Genomic DNA, 23,736 nt, shown 5'->3' with positions numbered 1-23,736 from the left:
AGACGTGTGAGTTAGGTGCTCCGCCAATTTTTGGTTTCTTTACTCCCCTACTCGTCTTTAAATGTTAAATTAAATCTTTAATTTACAATAACTTTATACTCTACCCCACGGCGATCTACTTTTAATTTATAATGGCTACCAGGAGTGTTAAAACCGGGGAAAAAGGACGACCCTGCGACCGCGCTAACAGTCGAGACCATCTCTGAGCTGTTAGATAAACACCGCGAAGCGTTAGCGGCTGAATTTAAATCATCATTTAGTTTACTGGAAAGTAAACTGGACCAAATTCAAGTCCAAGTAGAGGACCATCTCCAAAGCCAGCATTGTACTAGTTCAGTGTACATGGTGTATGTTCAATATGTTGCTCTGTGTTATACACTTCTGTTTTAAGACTGACGCCAGGCATTTCATTATTATCTGTGTCTATCTGCCTGCATCTCCTCTCGGGGAGAATGAATAGCTCTTTAAACTTTGTGAGCTGGAATGTTAAGGGTTTAAACCATCCGGTCAAGAGAAGGAAGGTGCTCTCACACCTTAAACAACTTAACACTGCAATCGCATTTCTACAAGAAACTCACATTCGCAGTTCTGATAATTCTCGTCTTATGTCGCGTTGGGGGGGGGGGCAGCACTACCACTCTACCTTTCAGGCCAAAGCGAGGGGTGTCTCAATCCTCATTAATCCAAACATCTCCTTTGAGCATCACAACATTATTGCTGATACATATGGTTGTTATATCATTGTTCCAGGGAAGTTATTTAATACTAATGTAGTGCTGGCTAATTTATATGCCCCAATTATGATGATGTCTCTTTCTTTGAAATTTTTCTCTGCTCTACCAGATCTGAGCTCATACTCTCTCATATTAGGAGGAGACTTTAATTGCTGTTTAGACCCATCACTTGACAGGTCATCTCCCAATCTTATACCTCTGAGTAAATCTGCCACGCTACTTCAGTCCTACCTTTGTAGCTTTGGTATTTCTGACATATGGCGCTTCCTTAATCCAAAAAAGAGAGAGTACTCCTTTTTCTCACATGTTCATCATACCTTTTCCAGAATTGATTACTTCTTTGTAGATAATCAGTTGATCCCAATGGTTAATTCTTGTGCCTATCAGAGCATTGTGATATCGAATCATGCTCCAGTAATTATGTCCAAAAAGCTCCCCAATCTCCCTCAGATTAACAAACATTGGCGTTTTAATTCATCGCTACTGATGGAGGACGATTTTGTTAAATTTATGGAAGACCAGATAGTTTTTTTTTTCTTAAATACAAATGAAACACCTGAAGTGTCATGTTTAGTTGTTTGGATGCTCTGAAAGCCTACCTAAGGGGACAGATATTTCATATACTGCAAATATGAAAAGGAAGGCATATAAAGAGCGAAAAGATCTGACCAACCAAATGAAAGAAATTGATCGGCAGTATGCTCTATTTAAAAACCCTGATCTGTATAAAAAACGTGTAGAATTGCAAAGTAAGTTTGAACTTATCTCAACACATGTAATCGAACGCCAATTATTAAAGAATCGGAGCCAATTTTACATTCATGGTGACAAATCTGGGAAACTGTTAGCTAGTCAGTTAAGAGGATTTAGAGCACAGCAACACATTACAAAAATTCGAATGGAGGATGGTACCATTACTACCGATCATTCTAAAATTAAGGATGCATTCAGGAATTTCTATTCTCTATTATATACTTCTGAGTACCCAAAGGGCCATAATTCAGTTGAGAATTTCTTGACTCAACTAGATATCCCAACATTGTCCCCTGATTCTAGGTTAAGATTAGAAGGGCCTATATCACAAGAGGAAATCATTTCAGCTATCTCATTATTACAATCTGGTAAATCCCCGGGTCCTGATGGGTTCCCTGCAGAGTTTTTTAAATCATTCTCCTCATACCTTGCACCACAACTATCTTTGGTTCTATCTGAATCTTTTAAGCAAGGTAAGCTGCCCGCGTCATTTAATGAGGCTCGCATCACCCTCATAGTAAAGAGAGATAAAGACCCAACAGAGTGCTCTTCATATAGACCAATCTCTCTTCTCAATGTGGATGTTAAAATCCTTGCTCAAGTCTTGGCTCGCAGATTAGAGAATGTTTCTACCCTCAATTATGTCTGAGGACCAGACCGGTTTTGTCAAAACACCGCTATTCTTATTTTAACATTCGACGCCTTATGGATATCCTGTACACACCATCAGAGGGGATCCCTGAGTGTGTCCTGTCTTTGGATGCTGAAAAGGCTTTTGATCGTGTGGAATGGGAGTATTTATTTAGGGCTTTAGGAAAATTCAATTTCGGCCCAAGTTTTATCACTTGGGTTAAATTATTATACTTAAGCCCCATTGCCTCAGTTCTGACAAATGCTCAGCAGTCTCAACCATTCGGCCTTCAGCGGGGAACCCGTCAGGGCTGTCCTCTTAGCCCATTACTCTTTAATCTTGCCATTGAGCCACTCAATTGCATTCCGCAAGTGTAAGGATATATCTGGGATCTGGAGGCAGGGAGAAGAACATAAAGTCTCCCTTTATGCAGATGACCTTCTACTTTTTATATCAAGTCCAATCTCCTCCCTACCACCTGTGCTGTCATTGCTCAATAAATTCAGCTATTTTTCAGGATATAAGCTGAATTTGCACAAAAGCGAACTCTTTCTCCTAAATAATATAGCACTAACAACTGATATGCACAATTTTCCTTTTAAAATAGTGAAAAATCAGTTTACCTATCTCGGCATTACAATTACAAGGAAACATAAACACCTTTTTAAAGAAAATTTCATTAGGTTGTTGAGCCAAACAAAAAAGGATTTGGGACAATGGTCACCACTGTCCATGTCCCTGGTGGGACGTATTAATGCCGTTAAAATGAGTACTCTTCCTAAATGTTTATATCTTTTCCAGTCTGTACCTGTTTTCATTCCCAAATCTTACTTTGGTGCTTTAGATTCGATTATATCTTCTTACCTTTGGAAAGGTAAACATGCACGATTGAATAAGTCCTTTTCTTCAAAGATCTAAAAGAGACAGCGGCTTGGCTCTGCTTAATTTTCATTCTTACTACTGGGCAGCAAACATTCGATCTGTCATCTTCTGGGCATATTTTCATAATCAACCTAATCGTCCTGCCTGGGTGGAAATGGAGATAAAGTCGGTAAAAAATCTCTCTGTCTCTGCACTCCTTGGATCTGCACTACCCATCTCCTCAATTAAATCAATCAATAATTCAGTTATTAGGCATACCTTGAGAGTATGGGCTCAGTTCAGAAAGCACAATGGTCTTCTGGGCTTCTCTCTGTCCAGCCCTATCGTCTCTAACCATCTCTTCCAACCTTCTCTACATGATTCAGTGTTTCAGGAATGGTACAATAAGGGCATCCAGCTTTGCAAAGATCTGTTTGTTGACCACAGGTTTGCATCGTTTGAACAGCTTTTTGAAAGGTTTAACCTACCCAATTCCCATTTTTTCAGATACCTGCAAGTAAGACACTTCATTGGCTCTTCAATACCAAATTTCCCTGAGGCTCCTGCTGTAAACATCCTAGATAATCTCCTCTGTCTGATTCCGCTGCATAGAGGCCTAATATCCACTATTTACGGTGGATTGATGGGTTTGAGTTACACCCCTTTGTGTAAAATTAAAACTGCTTGGGAGAAAGATTTAAATTTGTCCCTCTCAGATGATACTTGGAATTCAATTCTTAGGCTTGTCAATTCAACGTCCTTATGTGCCCGCCACTCTTTATTACAGTTTAAGGTTGTACACAGGGCTCATTTGTCCAAACTTAAACTCTCTCGTTTCTACCCAGACATTGATCCTAGCTGTGATAAATGTAAAAGCGGAGAGGCGTCTCTTATTCACATGTATTGGACATGCCCGAATTTGGAAAAATTCTGGAGGGACGTTTTTAAAACCTTGTCGTACATACTGAAATGCAACCTTGAACCAGACCCTCTGATCGCTCTTTTTGGTATCATTAAAGAGGAAGATTAGCGTCTAACTCCAGCTAAACAGCGTTTGTTATCTTTTGCGACCCTCCTGGCCAGGCGTTCTCTTCTATTCAAGTGGAAGGATTCCACGTCACCCACTCACGCCCTGTGGCTCAGAGATGTTATGTCCTGCTTGTCCCTGGAGAAGATCCACTACTCAATCCGTTATTCAGACTTGAAATTTCAACAGGTGTGGGGGCCCTTCCTTCGTTTTTTTCATATACATTTATAGTTTGATTCCCTTCTTATTTAATTGTTTGTCTGTTTTCTTTTAGTTTTTCTTTTGTTGTTTCTTTTGCATACAGGACCAAAAAAACTTCCAGCTCCATAGTCCTTTTTTCTCTTTAAAATGCCTGGCACCTAACCTTTATTGCACATGTAAAGCTGGCTTGGAGTCAGGGAAGGGAGGGGGGTGCTATAGGGTTATAAAATATATAATTTACAGTATATTGAAACATTACATGTTTACCCTGTTATATCCCTGTTTAAAATCAATAAAAAATATTGTTGAAACTAAATTATTACAGATTCTGTAGAATTTTAGGGCACGGGTAACACACTCGCCTACGAACCAGAAGACCCAGGTTCAAATCCCACTTACTACCATCGTGTCCCTGAGCAGGACACTTAACCCTGAGTGTCTCCACTGACTGTAAGTCGCTCTGGATAAGGACGTCTGGTAAATAAGAACAAATTACAAGAGGAAGAAATCAGGAGTTCCTTTTCTGCAACCAGCTGTAGACTCTAAATGGTCCAGACTACAGTCTACATGTTTACATATTAAATGCAGCGCTCGTAACTTCACTCAAACTCCACTTCATCTTCTAAGAGAAAACTCCTCGGAACGGAGATCATGCCGAAGGGAGCGCTCTTTACAGAAGTGGATCCCGGGAGCCGGGACGGTCCGTCACTCTCGGAAGCCCACCGGCTCCAGCGCCCTGGCCAGCTGCTTGAGGAACCCTGCGTCCGGGAAGCCGTTTCTGCGGGAAAGAAGCGGGATCGTTTGTGAGCGCGTGACCGCTGAAACGTATAAAACCGCGTAGAACTTTTACATTTACGGCATTCACCAGACGCCCTTATCCAGTAGTTACAGGGACAGTCCCCCCTGGAGACACTCAGGGTTAAGTGTCCTGCTCAGGGACACGATGGTAGTAAGTGGGGTTTGAACCTGCGTCTTCTGGTTCATAGACAAGTGTGTTACCCCACTAGGCTACTACCACTCTGTAGTTACAGGGACAGTCCCCCCCTGGATACACTCAGGGTTAAGTGTCCTGCTCAGGGACACGATGGTAGTAAGTGGGGTTTGAACCCGGGTCTTCTGGTTCAGGGGCGAGTGTGTTACCTGCTAGGCTACCACCCAGTAGTTACAGGGACAGTCCCCCCCTGGAGACACTCAGGGTTAAGTGTCTTGTTCAGGGACACGATGGTAGTAAGTGGGGTTTGAACCCGGGTCTTCTGGTTCAGGGGCGAGTGTGTTACCTGCTAGGCTACCACCGCCCTACGTCTTCCACGCACGTATAAAGCGGCGTTTTTATTTTCCGGAACGTCCGGGAATGTGGAGGAACTCACCCCGACTTCCCTCCGCTCGTCTTGGTCTTGTGAGGGATGCGTCCCCACGCGACGCGGTGCTCTGCGGGCCCTCGTGGCCCCGGCTCGGCTGCCTTCACCGTGAAGGTCAGGCCCTGGCTGAAGGCCCTCTGCAGGTACGGCAGCATTCGCAGCGTCGTGTCGTTCCGCGGCAGGAAGGCGTCGAAGTCGCCGCCCCGGAACGGCGCCCCGGGACAGGGGTGGTCCGGCTGAAAGAGAGAGAGAGAGAGGACGCGGGCGTGACCGTCCTGTTCGTTGCCGGAGGGACAGCGGAAGAAAGGTCCCTTACCGCCTGCACGCCGTCTGGGACGGTGTACGTGATCTTGATCAGGGTGTCCTTGGCGTGTCCCGGGAGGCTCAGGGACAATTCGGAGAACCTCACGCTGCCCCTGATGCCGGGGGGACCCCTGTCTGGCGTGGAGGCCAGCCTGGAGACGGCGTCCCCGTCGACCCCACACACACAACTTGCGGGCGGGCCGCCGCCTTTCTTGTCACTCGTCTTTGTCCCTTCTAACGACTCTCCAGAGCCGTCTGCGTCCACGCTGTGGACTGTGGATCTTCGTGGTTTATCCGCGGCTCCGCCCATTTCGCGTTGTCCACAGGACTTTATCTCCATGGTTCCCTTTCTGTCCGTGGTCAAGGGGGGTTCTTGGTCTTGGTCCACACCCAGCAGCTGCCGAGCTTGGTCTCCTCTCAGGCCATCGCCGCTCCGTGGGACATCTGGAACTGAGCTTCGGCGCGCGTCCTTCTTTTCCCGCTCTACTCGACTCAAAGCTTGTCCTCCATCTGCAGTCGAGAACCTGGTGTCCTTCTTTGCCATCGTTCTCCTGTTATTTGTCTCCTGAATGAGGACCGTCTTCACCTTTTCACTCCATAGCTTGGGGCCTGAGATGAAGACGCTCTCACCGCCGCAACAGATTCGCACTTTCTTCGCGTGCTCCTTCAACATCAGACAGATGTCCACCAGACCCTCGTCCGTGGGATCGGACAGGCCAAGTGCGTCCAGTGGCACTCCGAGTTTGACAAAGTCAACTGTCGTCACGCTGATGAGCTTTTGGAGAGCTTTCTGAGAAGCTTCAACGTTTTTGAGGTCGGCGCCCTTCAGGTGCAGGTTGACCGTTGTGTCCGACTCGACCTCTTTAAACTGCAAGTCAGAAGTCACGTCCTCAACTTGAACCTTGTAGACATCCTTGATGTATGCCCAGATGTCTACAGGAACAAGTAGGACAACGCTGTAGGCCTCCTCAGATGCTGGACGTTGAGCAGATTTGCTGGATTGCTGGTCAAGGGAAAAGGAAGCCCTCCTTGGTGGTGAAGAGGAGCCAGCGGCATTGTTCTTCGGATCATTTCGGCCACTCTTGGCCCCGCCCGAAAAGCTGCTGGTCCGCTTCAGAGCTGGACACGCTGGTTTCTTCCTGGCAACGTTAAGACTGAAAGAAGAGACGGTGGGACGGGCAGAGGCCTCACTTGCCAAGAGATTTGGAGGTACCCTGATCCCATCCAGTGTGGAACCATGAGGTCCAGGCCTCCTGAAGAGTGAGTCTTCATCTGTTTCTTTAGGCGCCTGGATGTCTTTCAGATTCAGCCAGGAAAACCTTGTCTCCATTGTGAAAGAGTGTCCACCCTCACTGGTGTCTGACCCACTTGGAACCTTACCGCTGAGATGATTGGTCCCCAGACCGTGAGAAGCCTTTTTGAACAGCGTATCCTCACTTGTGGCGTTTGGCGCAACGTCTTTCAGCGCTGGTTTGATGATGGGAAGAGAGTGCGTCTGGTGATAACCCGGAACGTTCTCATCTGCAAGGTGCACCTCTTGGCTGGGGTGAAAACCCCTGAGGCCTTCAGAGAAATTTGCTGCGATTTTGAGCGATTTGGTGCTAGCACTGGACCTGTGAGATTTAAAAGGTTGGTCCAGGCCACGCCGGGGGTCGTCTGTGGGCGGAGCATCTTCAAGCCCCGTCATTTTGGTGCCCGACAGAGCCAACGCGGAACTCTTCTTCTTCTCGTCACCAAACTCCGCTGCCACCCCGTCCAGCAGACGCCGCTTGGCCTCCGCGACATCGCCGCCACTCCCGATCAAATAGACGTGACGGTCGTCTTCAGTGACCATCACCTCCGGCAGGCTCTGACCCAACATCTCCAGCGCCGGCTCCAGGCCTCCAGCGGCCATGCTGCTTTTCTCCACGCGCTCCTTGCGCAGCCGCGCCTCCTTCTCCAAGTGGAGGGAGGTCAGCTCCTCCAGCGCCGCCCGCAGGCTCCGCCCACCGCACCCCGCCTTCGGCCGTAAATACAGAGCGGTGACGTCCTCGGTCACGACGTCCAAGACGTCCACGGCGTGTCGGTGGAGGATGTCCTCGTACTCCTCGGAGGAGTGCCTGCGCAGGTACGAGAAGACGTCGGAGTCGATGACCAAGCAGCAGTCGTCCTCGTTGAGCTGGTCCCTCGTGTCCCTCGTGTCCCTCGCGTCCGGCTCCCGGCTGAGGTGGTAATATTCCTCCTGGCTGGCGGCTGTGAGAAGAAGCACATCTGTACTGCGGTGGCGGCTCGACTGTGTGTCGTGTAACGTTTTTACCTCCGACGTGTCCGGGTGGCTCCACCTCCCCGTCTTCGCCGCCGCGGTGCGGCCGGGACACCTCGGTCCTCTCTGCGGGCGGGTCTTCCGGCTTCTCCGACGCGCTCTGCATTTCAGAATCACAGGCGAGTTACGGCTCAGTGTGCTCTCGACACACAGACATGCGTCCAGGACGCAACGCACGTCCTACCTGCGCGTCCAGGACGCGCCGCACGTCCTACCTGCGCGTCCAGGACGCGGCGCACGTCCTACCTGCGCGTCCAGGACGCGGCGCACGTCCTACCTGCGCGTCCAGGACGCGGCGGGACAGCGTCTGGACCCCCGAGTAGCAACCTCGCAGGGTCCAGGCGTGGCCTCGCCGTCAAACGCGGCGCACGTCCTACCTGTGCGTCCAGGACGCGCCGCACGTCCTACCTGCGCGTCCAGGACGCGCCGCACGTCCTACCTGCGCGTCCAGGACGCGGCGGGACAGCGTCTGGACCCCCGAGTAGCAACCTCGCAGGGTCCAGGCGTGGCCTCGCCGTCAAACGCGGCGCACGTCCTACCTGCGCGTCCAGGACGCGGCGCACGTCCTACCTGCGCGTCCAGGACGCGGCGGGACAGCGTCTGGACCCCCGAGTAGCAACCTCGCCAGGGTCCAGGCGTGGCCTCGCCGTCAAACGCGGCGCACGTCCTACCTGCGCGTCCAGGACGCGGCGCACGTCCTACCTGCGCGTCCAGGACGCGGCGGGTCAGCGCCTGGACCCCCCGAGTAGCAACCTCGCAGGGTCCAGGCGTGGCCTCGCCGTCAAACGCGGCGCACGTCCTACCTGCGCGTCCAGGACGCGGCGCACGTCCTACCTGCGCGTCCAGGACGCGGCGGGACAGCGTCTGGACCCCCGAGTAGCAACCTCGCAGGGTCCAGGCGTGGCCTCGCCGTCAAACGCGGCGCACGTCCTACCTGCGCGTCCAGGACGCGGCGCACGTCCTACCTGCGCGTCCAGGACGCGGCGGGTCAGCGCCTGGACCCCCGAGTAGCAACCTCGCAGGGTCCAGGCGTGGCCTCGCCGTCAAACGCGGCGCACGTCCTACCTGCGCGTCCAGGACGCGGCGCACGTCCTACCTGCGCGTCCAGGACGCGGCGGGTCAGCGCCTGGACCCCCGAGTAGCAACCTCGCAGGGTGCAGAGCGCGGCCTCGCCGTCAAACGCGAAGAGCACGTCCGGGAACGCTGGCTGCAGACAGGAAATGGACTCCTGGCCTCCCGGCAGTTTGCCGTAGTCCACGACGACGCTGGTCAGCGGGAAGATCTGAGACAGAACAAGCCCACATTTACTTTACTTTACTTTACTTTACTATTTTACTTGACTCTACTTTACTGTAATTTAGTTTGATTTACTTTACTTGACTCTACTTTACTGTAATTTACTTTACTTTACTTTAACTTGACTCTACTTTACTGTAATTTACTTTACTTTTACTTTAACTTGACTCTACTTTACTGTAATTTACTTTACTTTTACTTTAACTTGACTCTACTTTACTGTAATTTACTTTACTTTTACTTTAACTTGACTCTACTTTAACGTTACTTTACTTAACTTTACTTGGCAGGCGCTTTTATCCAAAGCCGCGTACAAGATTTGGACACCAGCAATTCTCATTCAGTTTCTACAGATTTTGAGTTAAAAACTAAGAGTCCTGATGAGGCCCAACTTGTCAGGATTAGAACATGCTGGGGATTGTTAGGTGCTGGACATATGACATTTTTTTTGTGTGTGTGTGTTAGTGTTGGACTCGTTTGAAACACTTTTTAAACAACTAACATGACGGTCAATTCCGGTACGTCCCTCCAACGCAGTGGAGCAGTCATCAGTGCACCAAGTGAAACGAGTGGAGTAAATCCGGACCGTTCTCACCTCGTCCGGATGGAGCTTTCGGCTGAGCGCGCTCACGGTGATCTCGTAGTCCTTGTTCCCAACTGACAGGACGTGTTTCCGTCTCTCAGCCACTCTCCGCGCCACTGTGACAAGGTGCAAGGCCACAACACAAATATTGCTGCTGTTGTGAAAGTGATTAGTTGTCACATCACACGGTGACACGGTGAAACGTGTCCTCTGTATTTAACCGTCACCCTTGGTGAGCAGCGGGCACCATGACAGGCGCCCGGGGAGCAGTTTGTGGGGACGGTGCCTTCAGCAAGGGGACCTTGGTGGCACCTCGGCAACCTTCTGATTACGGGGCCACTTCCTTAACCGCTAGGCCACCGCTGCCCCGCTGGCGCTTCCTTATATGGGACTTAATGCAAATAAACCTTTGCAACTTAATATTTTTTCAGATAAGTATGTAGTAAGTGTCTCAATATGGGGGCCACATATTTGGAAGGCTGTGCCCCGCCCTGCATTATTATGCGAATAACCGCCGCCCTCTAAACGCAGAGTTGTCACATCCTTCTGGGCCAGCGGTGGCCTAGCGGTTAAGGAAGCGGCCCGGTAAGTGAGGTCCCCAGAAGTGAGGTCCCCACACACTGCTCCCCGGGCGCCTGTCATGGTTAAATGCAGAGGACACGTTTCACTGTGTGCACCGCGTTCACTTGTGTTTCACAAGTGACAATCACGTCACTTTCTTGCCTTCTCTGTCCTCGAACGTGACGTGCGCCGTGCCGGGGGTGGCCGTGGGGACGCGCACGGAGGCCACCTCGCCGCCGCCGTTCCTCCTGCGTAAGAAGTGGATCAGCAGCTTGTCGGCCAGGCGCTTCTCGCACACGTCCGTGGGCAGGCGGCTCACCAGCACGGTGTTCTCCTGCTCGTCCATCTCCGTCTTCTGTCCTCCTGGACCCCGCGTCCGCGCCGCCAGGAACAGAAAGCGAAAGGACGCGCGTCCCAGAGCCCGCCTGCGCGGTGACGTCACACGCAAGCAGGTGCCGCGTAGTCGGCTCGACGCGACGCCGCGTCCTGCCGCCAGGGGGCGCTGCCGCGCCGCCGACACGGACGGGCCTGACAAGCTCCAATCTGGGTCCTGTTTTTAAAAACTTTCAGCGTCCATTGTTCTGTCTCTACTCTATTTAAGTTTTTCAAAATTAACCTTTTATTTAGTGTTACAAATTACAAGGCACATTTCACATATTAAGGAATAGCTTCAGAACATTATAAACTGAGCACAGATAGTACAAAATATTACAAACAATATCACCATAACAAGATATTAAAAATAAACTAGAAGCCAAAATTCCAGGGGAAATTTTGATGGGTCTGTCCAGGCATTGGTCACAGCTGCGGGCATGGGTTTTGTAAAATGGGGCTTCTTTACTGTGGTACTGCAGTATCACGTCAAAGAAGTTTTATTTTACAAATCCGTTGTTTCTTTACGTTTGACGGTCTTCGCGTGGCGGTCTTTAACGTAAGACATGTTCTTTTTTGCCATTCATAGCACAATAATAAATGGTCTGTCTTCCTGACAGACCCAATAAAACAAAAACAATCAAACAAACAAGCAAAAAAAACCCAGCTAAACCATTCAATGAAGAAACATAACTTAATATAAAAAACAAAAACACTGATAGTTGTTGCTTGCAAGAGGACTTCCAGTTCTTATATTAAGTTGTCTATATACTGGTATAATAATTGGGCTTTAGTATTTTTACAGTGACTTAGCACTTCCTTGAATAAATTTATTTCATTTGCAAAAATTTTGAAAACGGGGGTGATTTTTAGAAATCGAGACTTGTGAATAAAAAATTTGGCCATAAGAATACTCTTTTTAAGTTTAATTTAATTTCAGTGCAATTTGAAGGTCGTCGTCGGTGGTATATGGATTATAGGGTGGTAGTAGGGTGGGTAGTAGCCTAGCGGGTAACACACTATAAACCAGAAGACCCAGGTTCAAACCCCACTTACTCCCAATCGTGTCCCTGAGCGGCACACTTAACCCTGAGTGTAAGTCGCTCTGGATAAATTTCAAATTTTATTTTCTACAGCCACAGTCATACACGGTACGATATGCAGTGAGATGCTTTAGCGACTGTACAGACCACAGCATTGCAAATATTGCAAGTATACAATGAACCGATATGCAAATATCGCAAACGTAACCAGATATTACACTTTTACGTCTTTAACAAAAAAAACCCCATAAAATATGTGTAACAGAGTGATTGAAAGTGAAGGTGCTGGAGTGCATTGGAGATCTATGTAGCGCTGTGGTTGCTGAGAGCTGGAATAGGATGCGGGAAGAAGGTAAAATGTAAAATGTGGACGCTGTCCTCCGTCCTCGATTGATTCCCGTCTGCCCGTGGCCTCCGCGTCCTGGACCTTCGACGGACGGCGGCAGATGCGCCGCGTGGCGTGGCTGACTCAGCGCCTGACAAATGCTGTTCTCTATTTTGAGAGCCGGGGTCCAAGTCCAAGTGGGACAGCCGCGCCGTCTTGGGTTACGTTACTTTATGGCCGGGAGGACAATGCGGGAGAAAGGGCTGATCAGCTGGACCGGGCGTGGCTGCTCTTTGGCTGCTCTTAGTCAACTCGAGATCATGATTAGCGGCGGACGGATAATCTCCCTCCCGTCGGCGACGCTTGATAAATGGGCCTTTTGTTGGCGCAGCGTGATTAAAAAGTGACCTCTGGAGGGACAAGGTCGCGCCACTGGCCGGTTCTGGCGCTCGGTCCGGTGATGAAAGGGGGTCGAACGATGTGTGTGTGTGTGTGTGTGTCTCTCTCTCTCCGCTCTGTTCTGTTCTGTGTTTGCTATCAGTGTTTAGAGATAGAGGAGACCGCGTGACCTTTGACCTTTCTTGTGGTGTAAACATGTCTAAGAGAAGAATTTGAGCGAATTAAAGAAACGTCTGCCGGCTTCTCCTTGCTCGTTTTTTTTTTAAACCACTTCTTTTTTATTGACGCACTTGTCAAGAATTCATTTTTTTTGTCTTATCAATTAAAGAAAAATGACGGTGAAATGAAAATAACGGTAAAAGCTTCAGCCCAGCATTATATAAGGCGCTGAGGAGGTGGCTTCTGGATATTCACATTTACATTTACAGCATTTACCAGACGCCCTTATCCAGAGCGACTTACAGTCAGTAGTTACAGGGACAGTCTCGCCCTGGAGACACTCAGTGTTAAGTGTCCTGCTCAGGGACACGATGGTAGTAAGTGGGATTTGAACCTGGGTCTTCTGGTTCATAGGCGAGTGTCTCACCCACTAGGATACTAGTAGGATATTTGAGTGTGAAATGTAGAAGGCGTATTTGTGGAAGAGGTGTCCTCTGGATGAGACAGGGGTGCTGAGAGATGGGACCAGGAAGATGGTGGCAGGGTGGTATTAGCCTAGTGGGTAACACACTCGACTGTGAACCAGAAGACCCAGGTTCAAACCCCACTTGCTACCATCGTGTCCCTGAGCAGGACACTTAACCCTGAGTGTCTCCAGGGGGGGACTGTCCCTGTCACTACTGACTGTAAGTCGCTCTGGATAAGGGCGTCTGGTAAATGCAGTAAATGGAAATGGAAGATGTTTTTGTGTCCTCTGGATGAGACAGGGGGACCCCGCTGATGCGCTCTGCTCCTTCTTCACGTTTAAACTGTGCGGAATTCCATCAGACGCGGCCCCTCCCCCGGCGCTGCGGCCGTGACGTCACCGCGCCGGTCGCCCCCTCGCCTTTGACGGGCTCGGTGGGCGGACTCGGTCCGGCCGGCCGGCCTCGCCCTCCCGTCCCGTCCCGTCGCGGACGCTCGGACCCCCGCCAGGACCGCGCCGACCGGTAAGCCGCCGCTTCCCCGCGGTCCGTGGTGAATAATTCCGGGACAAAAACGCGCTGCCTTTTGTCCCACGCGTGTCGCGAACACCGCGACAGCGCGGTAAGCCCCGTGGAGCCGCGGAGAGGAGAAGAAAAGCCGCAGTGTCCCGCTCCCTATAATAACGCCGCGGGTGACGTCACGCCGCCGGCCACCATTGTCGCGCAGGACGCAGGATCAGAAATGCGTCCGGACTGAACTTCTGGTTCCGTTCCGTTATTTCACGGCAAGTTAAACCGCAGACGTTCAAATTCCCTGCAATTCATAACCTGGAATATCGTCACGTGGGTAAAATCCCACTTACACTCTCAACATGAAGCCTTATAATAAAATTACGCAGTAATAAACGGACACTTGGTCGGAGTAAAATTTTAATTCGACTCAATTCAGTGTGAAATGTTAACCTTATTCACACTGTTAGAGTAATATGTTTACACCTTATACTCCGAATTTAGTGTAATAATAACCCAGTTATGTGTAAGGATATATCACTGAATTATTTCTCTGTAGCGTTATTTTTTTTTTTTTACATATTAATAAAATTATGCTATATTAATAAAATGCCTGTGGTCAAACCTCTGATATGTTTCACGTGGCTACTCGAGAATATTACTACGCCAGTGAGTAAATGCTGCCAACGTGACATCAGTGTATCTCTGATAAGCGGAAGTGTTTGTCATTGTGACTGAGGCTCAGCACAGCACACTGTGACACGGTGAAACGTGTCCTCTGTGTTTAACCATCACCCTTGGTGAGCAGTGGGCACCATGACAGGCGCCCGGGGAGCAGTGTGTGGGGACGGGACCTTCATCAAGGGGACCTCGGTGGCAGTTCGGGGGTTCGAACCGGCAACCTTCTGATTACGGGGCCGCTTCATTGACCGCTAGACCACCGCTGCCCTTAATAGTCCCCAGGAGACTGTGTTGGAGCAAATTAGTTTCATATCTAGGCCTCACAGTCACATATAAGTCACATATGGGCTTATGAACCAGAAGACACAGGTTCAAACCCCACTTACTTCCATCGTGTCCCTGAGCAGGACACTTAACCCTGAGTGTCTCCTGGGGGGCACTGTCCCTGTAACTACTGGATAAGTGTGTCTGGTGAATGGCGTTAAAAATGGATTTTTGTCTGGGGTCCATGAAAACGGAGAACTTGGCCTCCAAGTTCAGCCGCATGTCTGTGGGACGCGTTGACCGTGCCACGTCCCTCCAGAGGCGCGGCGGTGTGGTGGGCGGCCAGAACCAGATGCCAGTTCATTTCCTGCCTGATCAAGTGCTTTACGGTTTTTATAAAGCAGGAGGACGTCCGCTCCGCGGGGGAAATGGCAGAGATGTCCCCGCCGCAAAGCGCTCGCTTCCTGGTGCTGTTCGACTTCGACGAGACCATGGTGAGCGAGAGCAGCGACGACGCGGTGGTCCGAGCCGCGCCGGGCCAGGCCCTCCCCGCCTGGCTCCGCGCCGCGTTCCGGCCGGGCCGCTACAACGAGCACATGCAGCGCATCCTGGCGTACCTGTGGGAGCAGGGCGTGACCGAGGAGTCCATCCGGCGGGAGGTGGAGCGGATCCCGGCCACGCCCGGCCTCCCGGCGCTGCTCGACTTCCTGCGCTCGCACCGCCGCGACTTCGAGTGCGTGGTCCTCTCCGACGCCAACACGTACTTCATCGAGGCCTGGCTGCAGAGGGCCGGGGCCCGGCAGCTCTTCCTGGAGGTCATCACCAACCCCGCCAGCTTCGACGCCGACGGCCGCCTGGCGCTGCTGCCCTTCCACTCGCACGGCTGCCCGCGGTGCCCGGAGAACATGTGCAAGCAGCTCGTCCTGCAGGAGTACCTGCTCCGTCGCCTTCGAGAGCGGGGAGGGGACTTCCAGAGGGTCTTCTACATCGGGGACGGGGCCAACGACGTCTGCCCGTCCTTGGTGCTGCGCGAGCAGGACACGGCGCTGGCCCGCAGGGACTTTCCCATGCACCGGATGCTGGTGGACATGCGGCCCGGTGCCTTCAAGGCTTCCGTCGTGCCATGGGCCAGCGGGGAGGACGTGGTGGACTGCCTGAGGAAGTTCGTGGAGGACAGATGAAGGCCGGGAGTGTCTGGGTCAACGATCGGATAAAATCGTACACGGGAAGATAGAAATGTCTCCAACAGATTAGTAGTTTAAAAACGTTCGTTGTTCTCAGCGCCGGAGTTCTTCTCTGTATTCTATGCAAACTGAGTGCAAGCTGACAAGCTGCTTAGTTAAAGTACAGTACAGGCCAAACGTCTGGAGACACCTTCTCATTCAACGTGTTTTCTTCATCTTCATGACCATTTACGTTGGTAGATTCTCACTGAAGGCATCAAAACTATGAATGAACACATGTGGAGTTCTGTACTTAACAAAAAAAGGTGAAATAAGTGAAAACATGTTTTATATTCTAGTTTCTTTGCTCTGATTACTGCTTTACACACTCTTGGCATTCTCTCGATGAGCTTCAAGAGGTCGTCACCTGAAATGCTTCTCCAACAGTCTTGAAGGAGTTCCCAGAGGTGTTTAGCACTTGTTGGTCCAGCTCACCCCAAACCATCTGGACTGGGTTCAGGTCCGGTGACTGTGGAGGTCAGGTCTCCACTTTTTGTTAAGTCCAGAACTCCACATGTGTTCATTCATAGTTCTGATGCCTTCAGTGAGAATCTACCAACGTAAATGGTCATGAATGAGAAGGTGTGTCCAGACTTTTGGCTGGTACTGTGTGTGAAGTGGTGCTGGTGAACACGCCCACTGTAAATTAGTTGTAGTAATTAGAGTAATACTCCGATCGGATGAAAGGGAACACGGTACTCTACTCATGCAGATGGATTTGGTTGCACGAAATGGTGTTTTGCACTGCAGCTATCAGGGACCGTAAAGGACGATGCACGATTATCACTGTGCGCTCATGCAGGTACGTTAGAGGCCAGTTGCCATGAGAACCTCTTTTTCCATCGCCCACGGTGATGGGTGTCGACGGTATCTATGCCCGCACGCACCAGCACTTTCCGCAGATAATGGCTGTTTGCCACACCCCTCTGGAATAAGACCACGCCCAGCCAAAGAACAGACCCCGCGTCGCCCGTCTCTCACTTGCTGTGTAGCATTTCATCATGTTAACCTTTGACCCCCGCCCCAGGCTCTGCACGCATCATGTTAAGCGTTTGCAGTGTTTGTGAACACTGTGAAGACTGACGTTTCTCCTCAACGCCGACCAGAATAATATTAATACGCGTGCGTGCGTGCGTGTGTATACATATGCAAATCAGCTCGAAACATATATGCATTCAGTGATGGGGGTGTGATAATTCAGGGAATGTGTTCCGTACTGCCTGAGAACGTTGACTCGTTCTGCTCTGTTATTTCTTTAATTATCATTACGAAAAGGCACCAACATAAGCTCGACACGTCTTGTAACGTATACGTATTTAACTATTTAACAGTTCAAGACTTGCGGTCTAGATGATTATCTAATAAAGTTCTGCGTGATCATTGTAAAACTTGGCTCAGTATCGTGATTTCTGTCCAGAGGAGGAATTTGTCCAGGGATTAGGGGGCATTGGTGATTCGGGTGAGCAGGGAGCAGCTTGGTATCCGTCGCCGCATTAGAATTTGGATTCTTTAGTGGTGTGCAGGCATGTCCGGGTGCATTTGTGTAAATGTTGGGCTTCATTACCCTGAAAAGGCGGCCGGGGGGATTGGAGTTGTAAACGACGCCATCTTTTGGCCACTCGGTCGCATGAACGCGCTCCCCAGAGGTTCCTGTTAATGCAGTTTGAATGGGAATGGTTCCTGCATCAGTGAATTAGAGATTTAAAGCCATTACAAGCAGGATATTAGGTCAAAATAGGAGGATTGCGCATGATTTTCTATATTATTTGTATATAATTTTTCTGCTCTTTTCTCTCGCTTCTCCTTGTTTTTCAGGCCAAGCTCTAATAAACAATATGTCCACTGGCCTTGAGACCCACACAGTAGATAGGACGGTATAAGAACCTCGAAGCAGATGGCTAAATACGCATGTCCCCGTCACCATTAAAGTGACATTTCTTCTTAGTATGGAAGCTGTGATTGCTCGAACCTTCGCCTATGAACCAGAAGACCCACTTACTACTATTGTGTCCCTGAGCAAGACACTTAACCCTAAGTTGCTCCAGGGAAAACTGTCCCTGTAGCTACTTACTGTAAGTCGCTCTGGATAAGGGCGTCTGGTAAATGCTGTAAATGTAAATGTAAATGAACCTTTGTTCTCATGCCCAGCCGTATGTGTAATGTCCTGTTTTAGCCACCGAGGGGCGCTAAGGTTCCGTGAGCGTCAGAAATGCAGGCCTCCGTCTAATTTACGCCACGGCTTAAATGAACTTGTTTCCTGCCAGAAGTGATAATACACGCGCCTCTTCGTAGGTCGTCATTATTACATTATTGTAAGCAATGATGCCGTTTTTGGGACTAACGTGAGGGGACTGAGACTTGCAGACACTTTTGACCGCTGGAGGAGGTGGGCCAGACGTGACGAAGTTTAACAAGACCGCGGCAGACCTGAGGAATGATAATTGACGGGATGCAGCTCCCTGTTTTTCTACCAAGCTGGTTATGCAACGTCATGGAAGAACGTGAACGGACTTCCTCTTCTATGCCGCGGGCGGTCTGGTGACACTTCTGCTGGCTTACCCCTCTCGTCACTCCCTGTTCACGCCCTGGGCGGAGGGGTCTCCTGAGATGGAGCTGTCCAGACACACACAAAGAAACACACAGTGCAGAACTCTTCCTCTCAATACAGACATTTCATTTGCACAAAGAACAGGGAACTTCCTGAACGTACTGCTTTATACATTTTATTCGTACAGTACAGGCCAAAAGTTTGGACACCTTCTCATTCTACGTGTGTTCTTTATCTTCATGACCATTTACGTTGGTAGATTCTCACTGAAGGCATCAAAACTATGAATGAACACGTGTGGAGTTATGGACTTTCTTTGCTCTGATTACTGCTTTGAACACTCTTGGCATTCTCTCGATGAGCTTCAAGAGGTCGTCACCTGAAATGCTTCTCCAACAGTCTTGAAGGAGTTCCCAGAGGTGTTTAGCACTTGTTGGTCCAGCTCACCCCAAACCATCTGGATTGGGTTCAGGTCCGGTAACTGTGGAGGCCAGGTCCACACTTTTTGTTAAGTACATAAGAATCTACCAACGTAAATGGTCATGCAAATAAAGAAAACACGTTGAATGAGAAGGTGTCCAGACTTTTGGCCTGTACTGTATGTGCTGCTGTGCTGAATACGCTGAATATGTGAAATGTTGATAGAGTTGATTTTTTTCTGTGTTGGAATTCTACAAAAACGGAACTCCTGTTTGGGAAGATTTGGGAAAATTGACATCTCATTCGAAACGTAATGTTGTGTGCACCAATGGCACAAATGGGACGTTTAATTTAAATGTGTGTACTTGTCTTTATTTTTTTTTTAAAGAACTGCATTAGAATATTACCAGTGATCAATTCACGTTTTTTTCTTTAATCAATACTTGTTTAGGACAGAATTAAATTCTTTAAATTCTTAATCTTTAATTAAATTAAATTAAGATTCTCTTTTTTTAAAGATGCGCCGGAATACAGAGAGAGAGAGAGAGAGAGAGAGCGTACAGGCCAAATGAAGTGTCAGTTTGGATCTCCTCCCATCTCCAGCACCTTCGCTCAGACAGACGCCCTCCCGTCCTCGGCCTGCGTAACAGTGACTCCTGACTTTGCCCCCGGTCGACTCGCTGAGCCCACGGGGTCACGAGTGGCCGGTCTCTCCTCCTCCCTCCTGCCCCGCCCGCGAGGCCCGGCAGCGGGTTGGGATTGATTTCATCTGGTTTCATTTCGGCAGCAGGGACTGGAAATGCAGATGTGCCCGTGTCCGTCAGGGCCTAATGGGTGCGCTGCTGAAATCAATTGCGTGTGACCTCAGCAGATACAAGGGGAGGGAAATTTGATTAGAGCTCTGAAGAAATGATGACAAACTGTCTCTGCGGGGCAGGGCCACCCCCAAACCGCGGCGCACTGCCCTCTCCCCACCGCTTCCACGCAGCGCCATTTGATTTCCCGCCCATTCAATTACTGGAGCGCTGGATGGAGATAACTCAGTCACGGGGACATGGGCCTTGGAGGAGGTCACTTTGAATTAGCGCTCCCAGCTTCCTGTGCCAAAACGCTCTCATGCTGATTGGCCTCTAAGCGCTTCCTCCTCCGGCGGCGCGCCTCCCCAGCCCCGCTCTCAACGCGCTTCAGCTTGGGGCGGGGCTTATTGACAGGGATGCTGGGTAAATTTGAGGATAAGTGGGCGGAGAGGTGGGAAACGAAGGTGAGCGAGAGGAACGTGCCTGATCAGACATGGTTGTTTAAACAAAGAGAAACGTTTAAAAGAAGAAGGTCAAAAACTGTTGGTTTCTTACATGGTTGGTGGATCCAGCAACATTTACATTTACGGCATTTACCAGATGCCCTTATACAGAGCGACTTTTACACTCAGTAGTTACAGGGACAGTCCCCCCCTGGAGACACTCAGGGTTAAGTGTCTTGCTCAGGGACACGATGGTAGTAAGTGGGATTTGAACCTGGATCTTCTGGTTCACAGGCGAGTGTGTTACCCAATCAGGTCTGTATGGTCTTAGTGAAGGACCGTGGGAAACAAAATTCTCTGGGATTTGGTACGAATGGCAGGAAAGCAGGCACCGCTCATCACCAGGTCAGTACCATCCCTACAGTGAAGCATGGTGGTGGCAGCATCATGCTGTGGGGGGATGGTTCTCAGATGTAGGACCTGGGAGACTGCTCAGGATGGAGGAGAAGATGACTGCAGGAATTTACCTGCACCTCAACGGCTCATCTTCTATCAGGGCCACGATCCGAAGCACACAGCCAAGATATTAAAGACAAGATAAATGCATGTGATTGGCTTGGAAATTTCGATACTTTTTTAACTTTCTGCCCCAAGAAAGGCGACCCACTAATTCAGTTTAGCAGCGTATCAAAGTGAATGGGACGTGCGTCCCACACTTGTCTCTGTAGTAGTTATACAGGGTGGGCCATTTATATGGATACACCTTGACAATCCAACACAATGGGCAGCACATTGAACACATTTTATAAGTGGTCAGAAACTTGTAAATTACTCATGAAAGAATAAAGTTACGTTAAAGCCAAACACACCATTGTTTTCTTCCAATAAATTTGATGTGTCACATGACCCTCTTCCTATTGAAAAAACAAAAGTTGGATCCAAGATGACCGACTTCAAAATGGCCACTATGGTCACCACCCATCTTGAAAAGTCCCCCCCCTCACATATACTAATGTGCCACAAACAGGACGTTAATATCACCAACCATTCCCGTTTTATTAAGGTGGATCCATATAAATGGCCCATCCTGTATAATATTATTACATTACAGCTCGCTTATTACTTAAGAATCAATCGATTATTCTTTGCAAAAATGTTTTAATCCATCGACGGCCCTAAATGTTACTAATAGTAACGGCGCATGTGACCGGTAAAACCGTAGATGACAACACGTTATATTACGTGCATGTAATATGCATCTTCTCCTCACCATCTCAGCCTTGCTGGTGTCGACACACGCCGGATTTGACCCAAGGATGATCTCTGAATTACAAAGACGTCCGTCCGACTGAATTAAAGCTGCGTGGCCACAAGCAACAGAAGAGTGACCTTCCGAAAGAACAATGGAACCAGCGTGGAATGACGGGGACGACCAATCTGAGTCACTCTCTGGACGCCGGCGTCCATCGGGTCACGTTCTGTCAGCGAGTGGCATGCAGTTAAGGTTCTTTGAACTGAATTGAATTAAAATAACTTTTCATTACTGGCCTTGCCTATGAACGTTTTAGATCTAGATTTTTCAATCATGGTCCACTGCTGTTTCTTTTAACTCTTTAATGCCTGAACTATGGACAGAAATGGACAGAATGGACAGAAATTTTTTATTTTTTGTATCTTTACTCTTTATTTGGCCCATTAACAAAAAGAATCATAATAATAATAATTTGCAAGTATGTTTTTTTTGTTTGTATCGTATTTGATACTTCGGCAATTAAAAGCTTTGCTTCGTCATCATGCTCTGCATTGGCAGTCCAATTCCCATCTTCCACTTCCTCTGTGAAGGACTTCTTCAGTAGTGAACTCCTTTTATTCATCCATAAATTAGCCATCAGAATGAATATGTAATTATTTGTTGTAAATTGTGTACACGATTCATCAAAACACTGTATTGTGGTCAAATGTGCATCACGTCCAGAAAAGACAGCAAAGGACCCCTTAATACCGGCTGTAGTGCAGAGGAAATCCAACAGGGGACAGAAGACAAGCATCAGGTAGTATACAAAATGGTTTTAATGCAAAGTTTATATCTGGTGGTAGGGCGTGTCGCAAGGGTTAAACTGGGCTGAGCTGTTAAGTATATCTGGAATTTGTTTGGATCCGGCTCCTGGGGAAGCCCGCTGCCGCGTTTTTGTTCCTGCCTTAATCGGGCTGAGAGAGTTGGGTGGCCCGGAACCTGCCCTCCCCCCTGAACGCATCCTCCTGGCGTGGCAGAAGGGATCGCGAAGCTCAGACGGTCACCCCGGTGGGCTGGTTACGTGAACCCTGACGTTCTGCTCGGCGGGGAACTCCTGGCAGGTACAAGTGTTTAATCTTTACACTGACAGCGTTGTCCATAATGTGGATAAACCAAAGAAACCCGCTGTCAGCAGCATAATAGTCAAGACAAGTTACTCATCGGCGTAGATTAGACAGCCTAGTTTGAAAGAGCAAATGAAGGAGGAAAAAACACATCAAACAGCTACGGTGCATCCACACACTGAAGAACAGGTAACGAAAGGGGACTTGTGTTAAAATATTAGACTTTTTTTCCCGTGTAGGGACCTGGTTTGCACACGAATGAATTAAATCACTAAAATCGCGCATAATGCCGCGTAAAACACCATCTAAAATGTGAGGTTCATAACCGGGCGGTACGTTCCAGACATTTGGCACCATCACACGTTGGCAGTGAAGGACACGGACAGCTGATAAAGACGTTTCGTATGTCTGTGACAATGTGGCCGTCTTCATGGCTTTTATTTCCTGGCCGCGCTCCACCCGGTCGACCTTGCAGCGGGGCCAAAATCCCTCGTCGTTGTTGGGGGGGACATTAAAAAGAGCTTTTTGAAATGTCTCGTATGATGTTAAATCGTGTCTGTTGTTCTTTATTAGTCCATATGGTTCGTGAATGCTCTACCAGTAATACTAATAGTGGAAGGTGTCACCAACAACATCATTTATTTCTTATAGAACCTATAGTCACATACAGTACGACTCAATAGGCTTTGAGGGACCCTACAGTTGACACCCCAACACACTTGACCCTTCTGCACACAAGGAAAACACTCCACACAAAAGGTCGGAAGAAACGTTGGGAAGGAGTGATAGAGAGAGGGGCGCCCGTCCAGGGTAGAGTGAGCTTGCAAGTGGTGTCAGTGTAAATCTTTCACTGGTTATAACTCCCAAACTTCAACACACGCGTTCAAATGAAAATATTTTGTGTTTTATGGGGGGGGCATTTATTTCAGGAGGGGACATGTCCCCTCTGTCGCCTATACCTTGCAGGACAACTAAAGTGGGTAGTAGTAGCCTAGTGGGTAACATACTCGCCTATGAACCAGAAGACCCAGGTTCAAACCCCATTTACTACCATCGTGTCCCTGAGCAGGACACTTAACCCTGAGTGTCTCCAGGGGGACTGTCCCTGTAACTACTGATT

At 49.1% G+C, this 23,736-nt stretch overlaps 2 protein-coding genes across 2 annotated transcripts; one reads left to right on the top strand and one right to left on the bottom strand.

Annotated features, from left to right (window-relative positions):
* Positions 1-4,421: 4,421 nt before the first annotated feature.
* Positions 4,422-11,035, bottom strand: LOC114783254 (uncharacterized). The gene is made up of 7 exons (XM_028968700.1): positions 10,773-11,035; positions 10,062-10,165; positions 9,267-9,452; positions 8,165-8,270; positions 5,882-8,100; positions 5,575-5,801; positions 4,422-4,985 (listed from the first exon to the last, which is right to left on the bottom strand). Exons 1-7 carry the CDS (start codon positions 10,954-10,956, stop codon positions 4,913-4,915), a joined length of 3,099 nt encoding a protein of 1,032 aa, XP_028824533.1. The 5' UTR covers positions 10,957-11,035; the 3' UTR covers positions 4,422-4,912.
* Positions 11,036-13,775: 2,740 nt separating this feature from the next.
* Positions 13,776-16,260, top strand: LOC114784240 (probable phosphatase phospho1). The gene is made up of 2 exons (XM_028969477.1): positions 13,776-13,897; positions 15,229-16,260. Exon 2 carries the CDS (start codon positions 15,256-15,258, stop codon positions 16,006-16,008), a length of 753 nt encoding a protein of 250 aa, XP_028825310.1. The 5' UTR covers positions 13,776-13,897; positions 15,229-15,255; the 3' UTR covers positions 16,009-16,260.
* The last annotated feature ends 7,476 nt before the right edge of the window (positions 16,261-23,736 follow it).

The sequence above is a fragment of the Denticeps clupeoides genome, chromosome 2 (genome assembly GCF_900700375.1).
Source record: "Denticeps clupeoides chromosome 2, fDenClu1.1, whole genome shotgun sequence".
Classification (NCBI taxonomy): Eukaryota; Metazoa; Chordata; class Actinopteri; order Clupeiformes; family Denticipitidae; genus Denticeps; species Denticeps clupeoides.
This window is presented reverse-complemented; position numbering and strand designations above follow the sequence as displayed.

Excerpts from the sequence above, each read along its gene's own strand:
- LOC114783254 (XM_028968700.1), bottom strand. The coding sequence starts at position 10,956 with ATGGACGAGCAGGAGAACACCGTGCTGGTGAGCCGCCTGCCCACGGAC. Across the intron at positions 8,271-9,266 it reads GCCGCGTCCTGGACGCGCAG|AGCGCGTCGGAGAAGCCGGA; the intron begins GTAGGACGTGCG and ends TCTGAAATGCAG. Across the intron at positions 5,802-5,881 it reads TCCCAGACGGCGTGCAGGCG|CCGGACCACCCCTGTCCCGG; the intron begins GTAAGGGACCTT and ends TCTCTCTTTCAG.
- LOC114784240 (XM_028969477.1), top strand. The coding sequence starts at position 15,256 with ATGGCAGAGATGTCCCCGCCGCAAAGCGCTCGCTTCCTGGTGCTGTTC.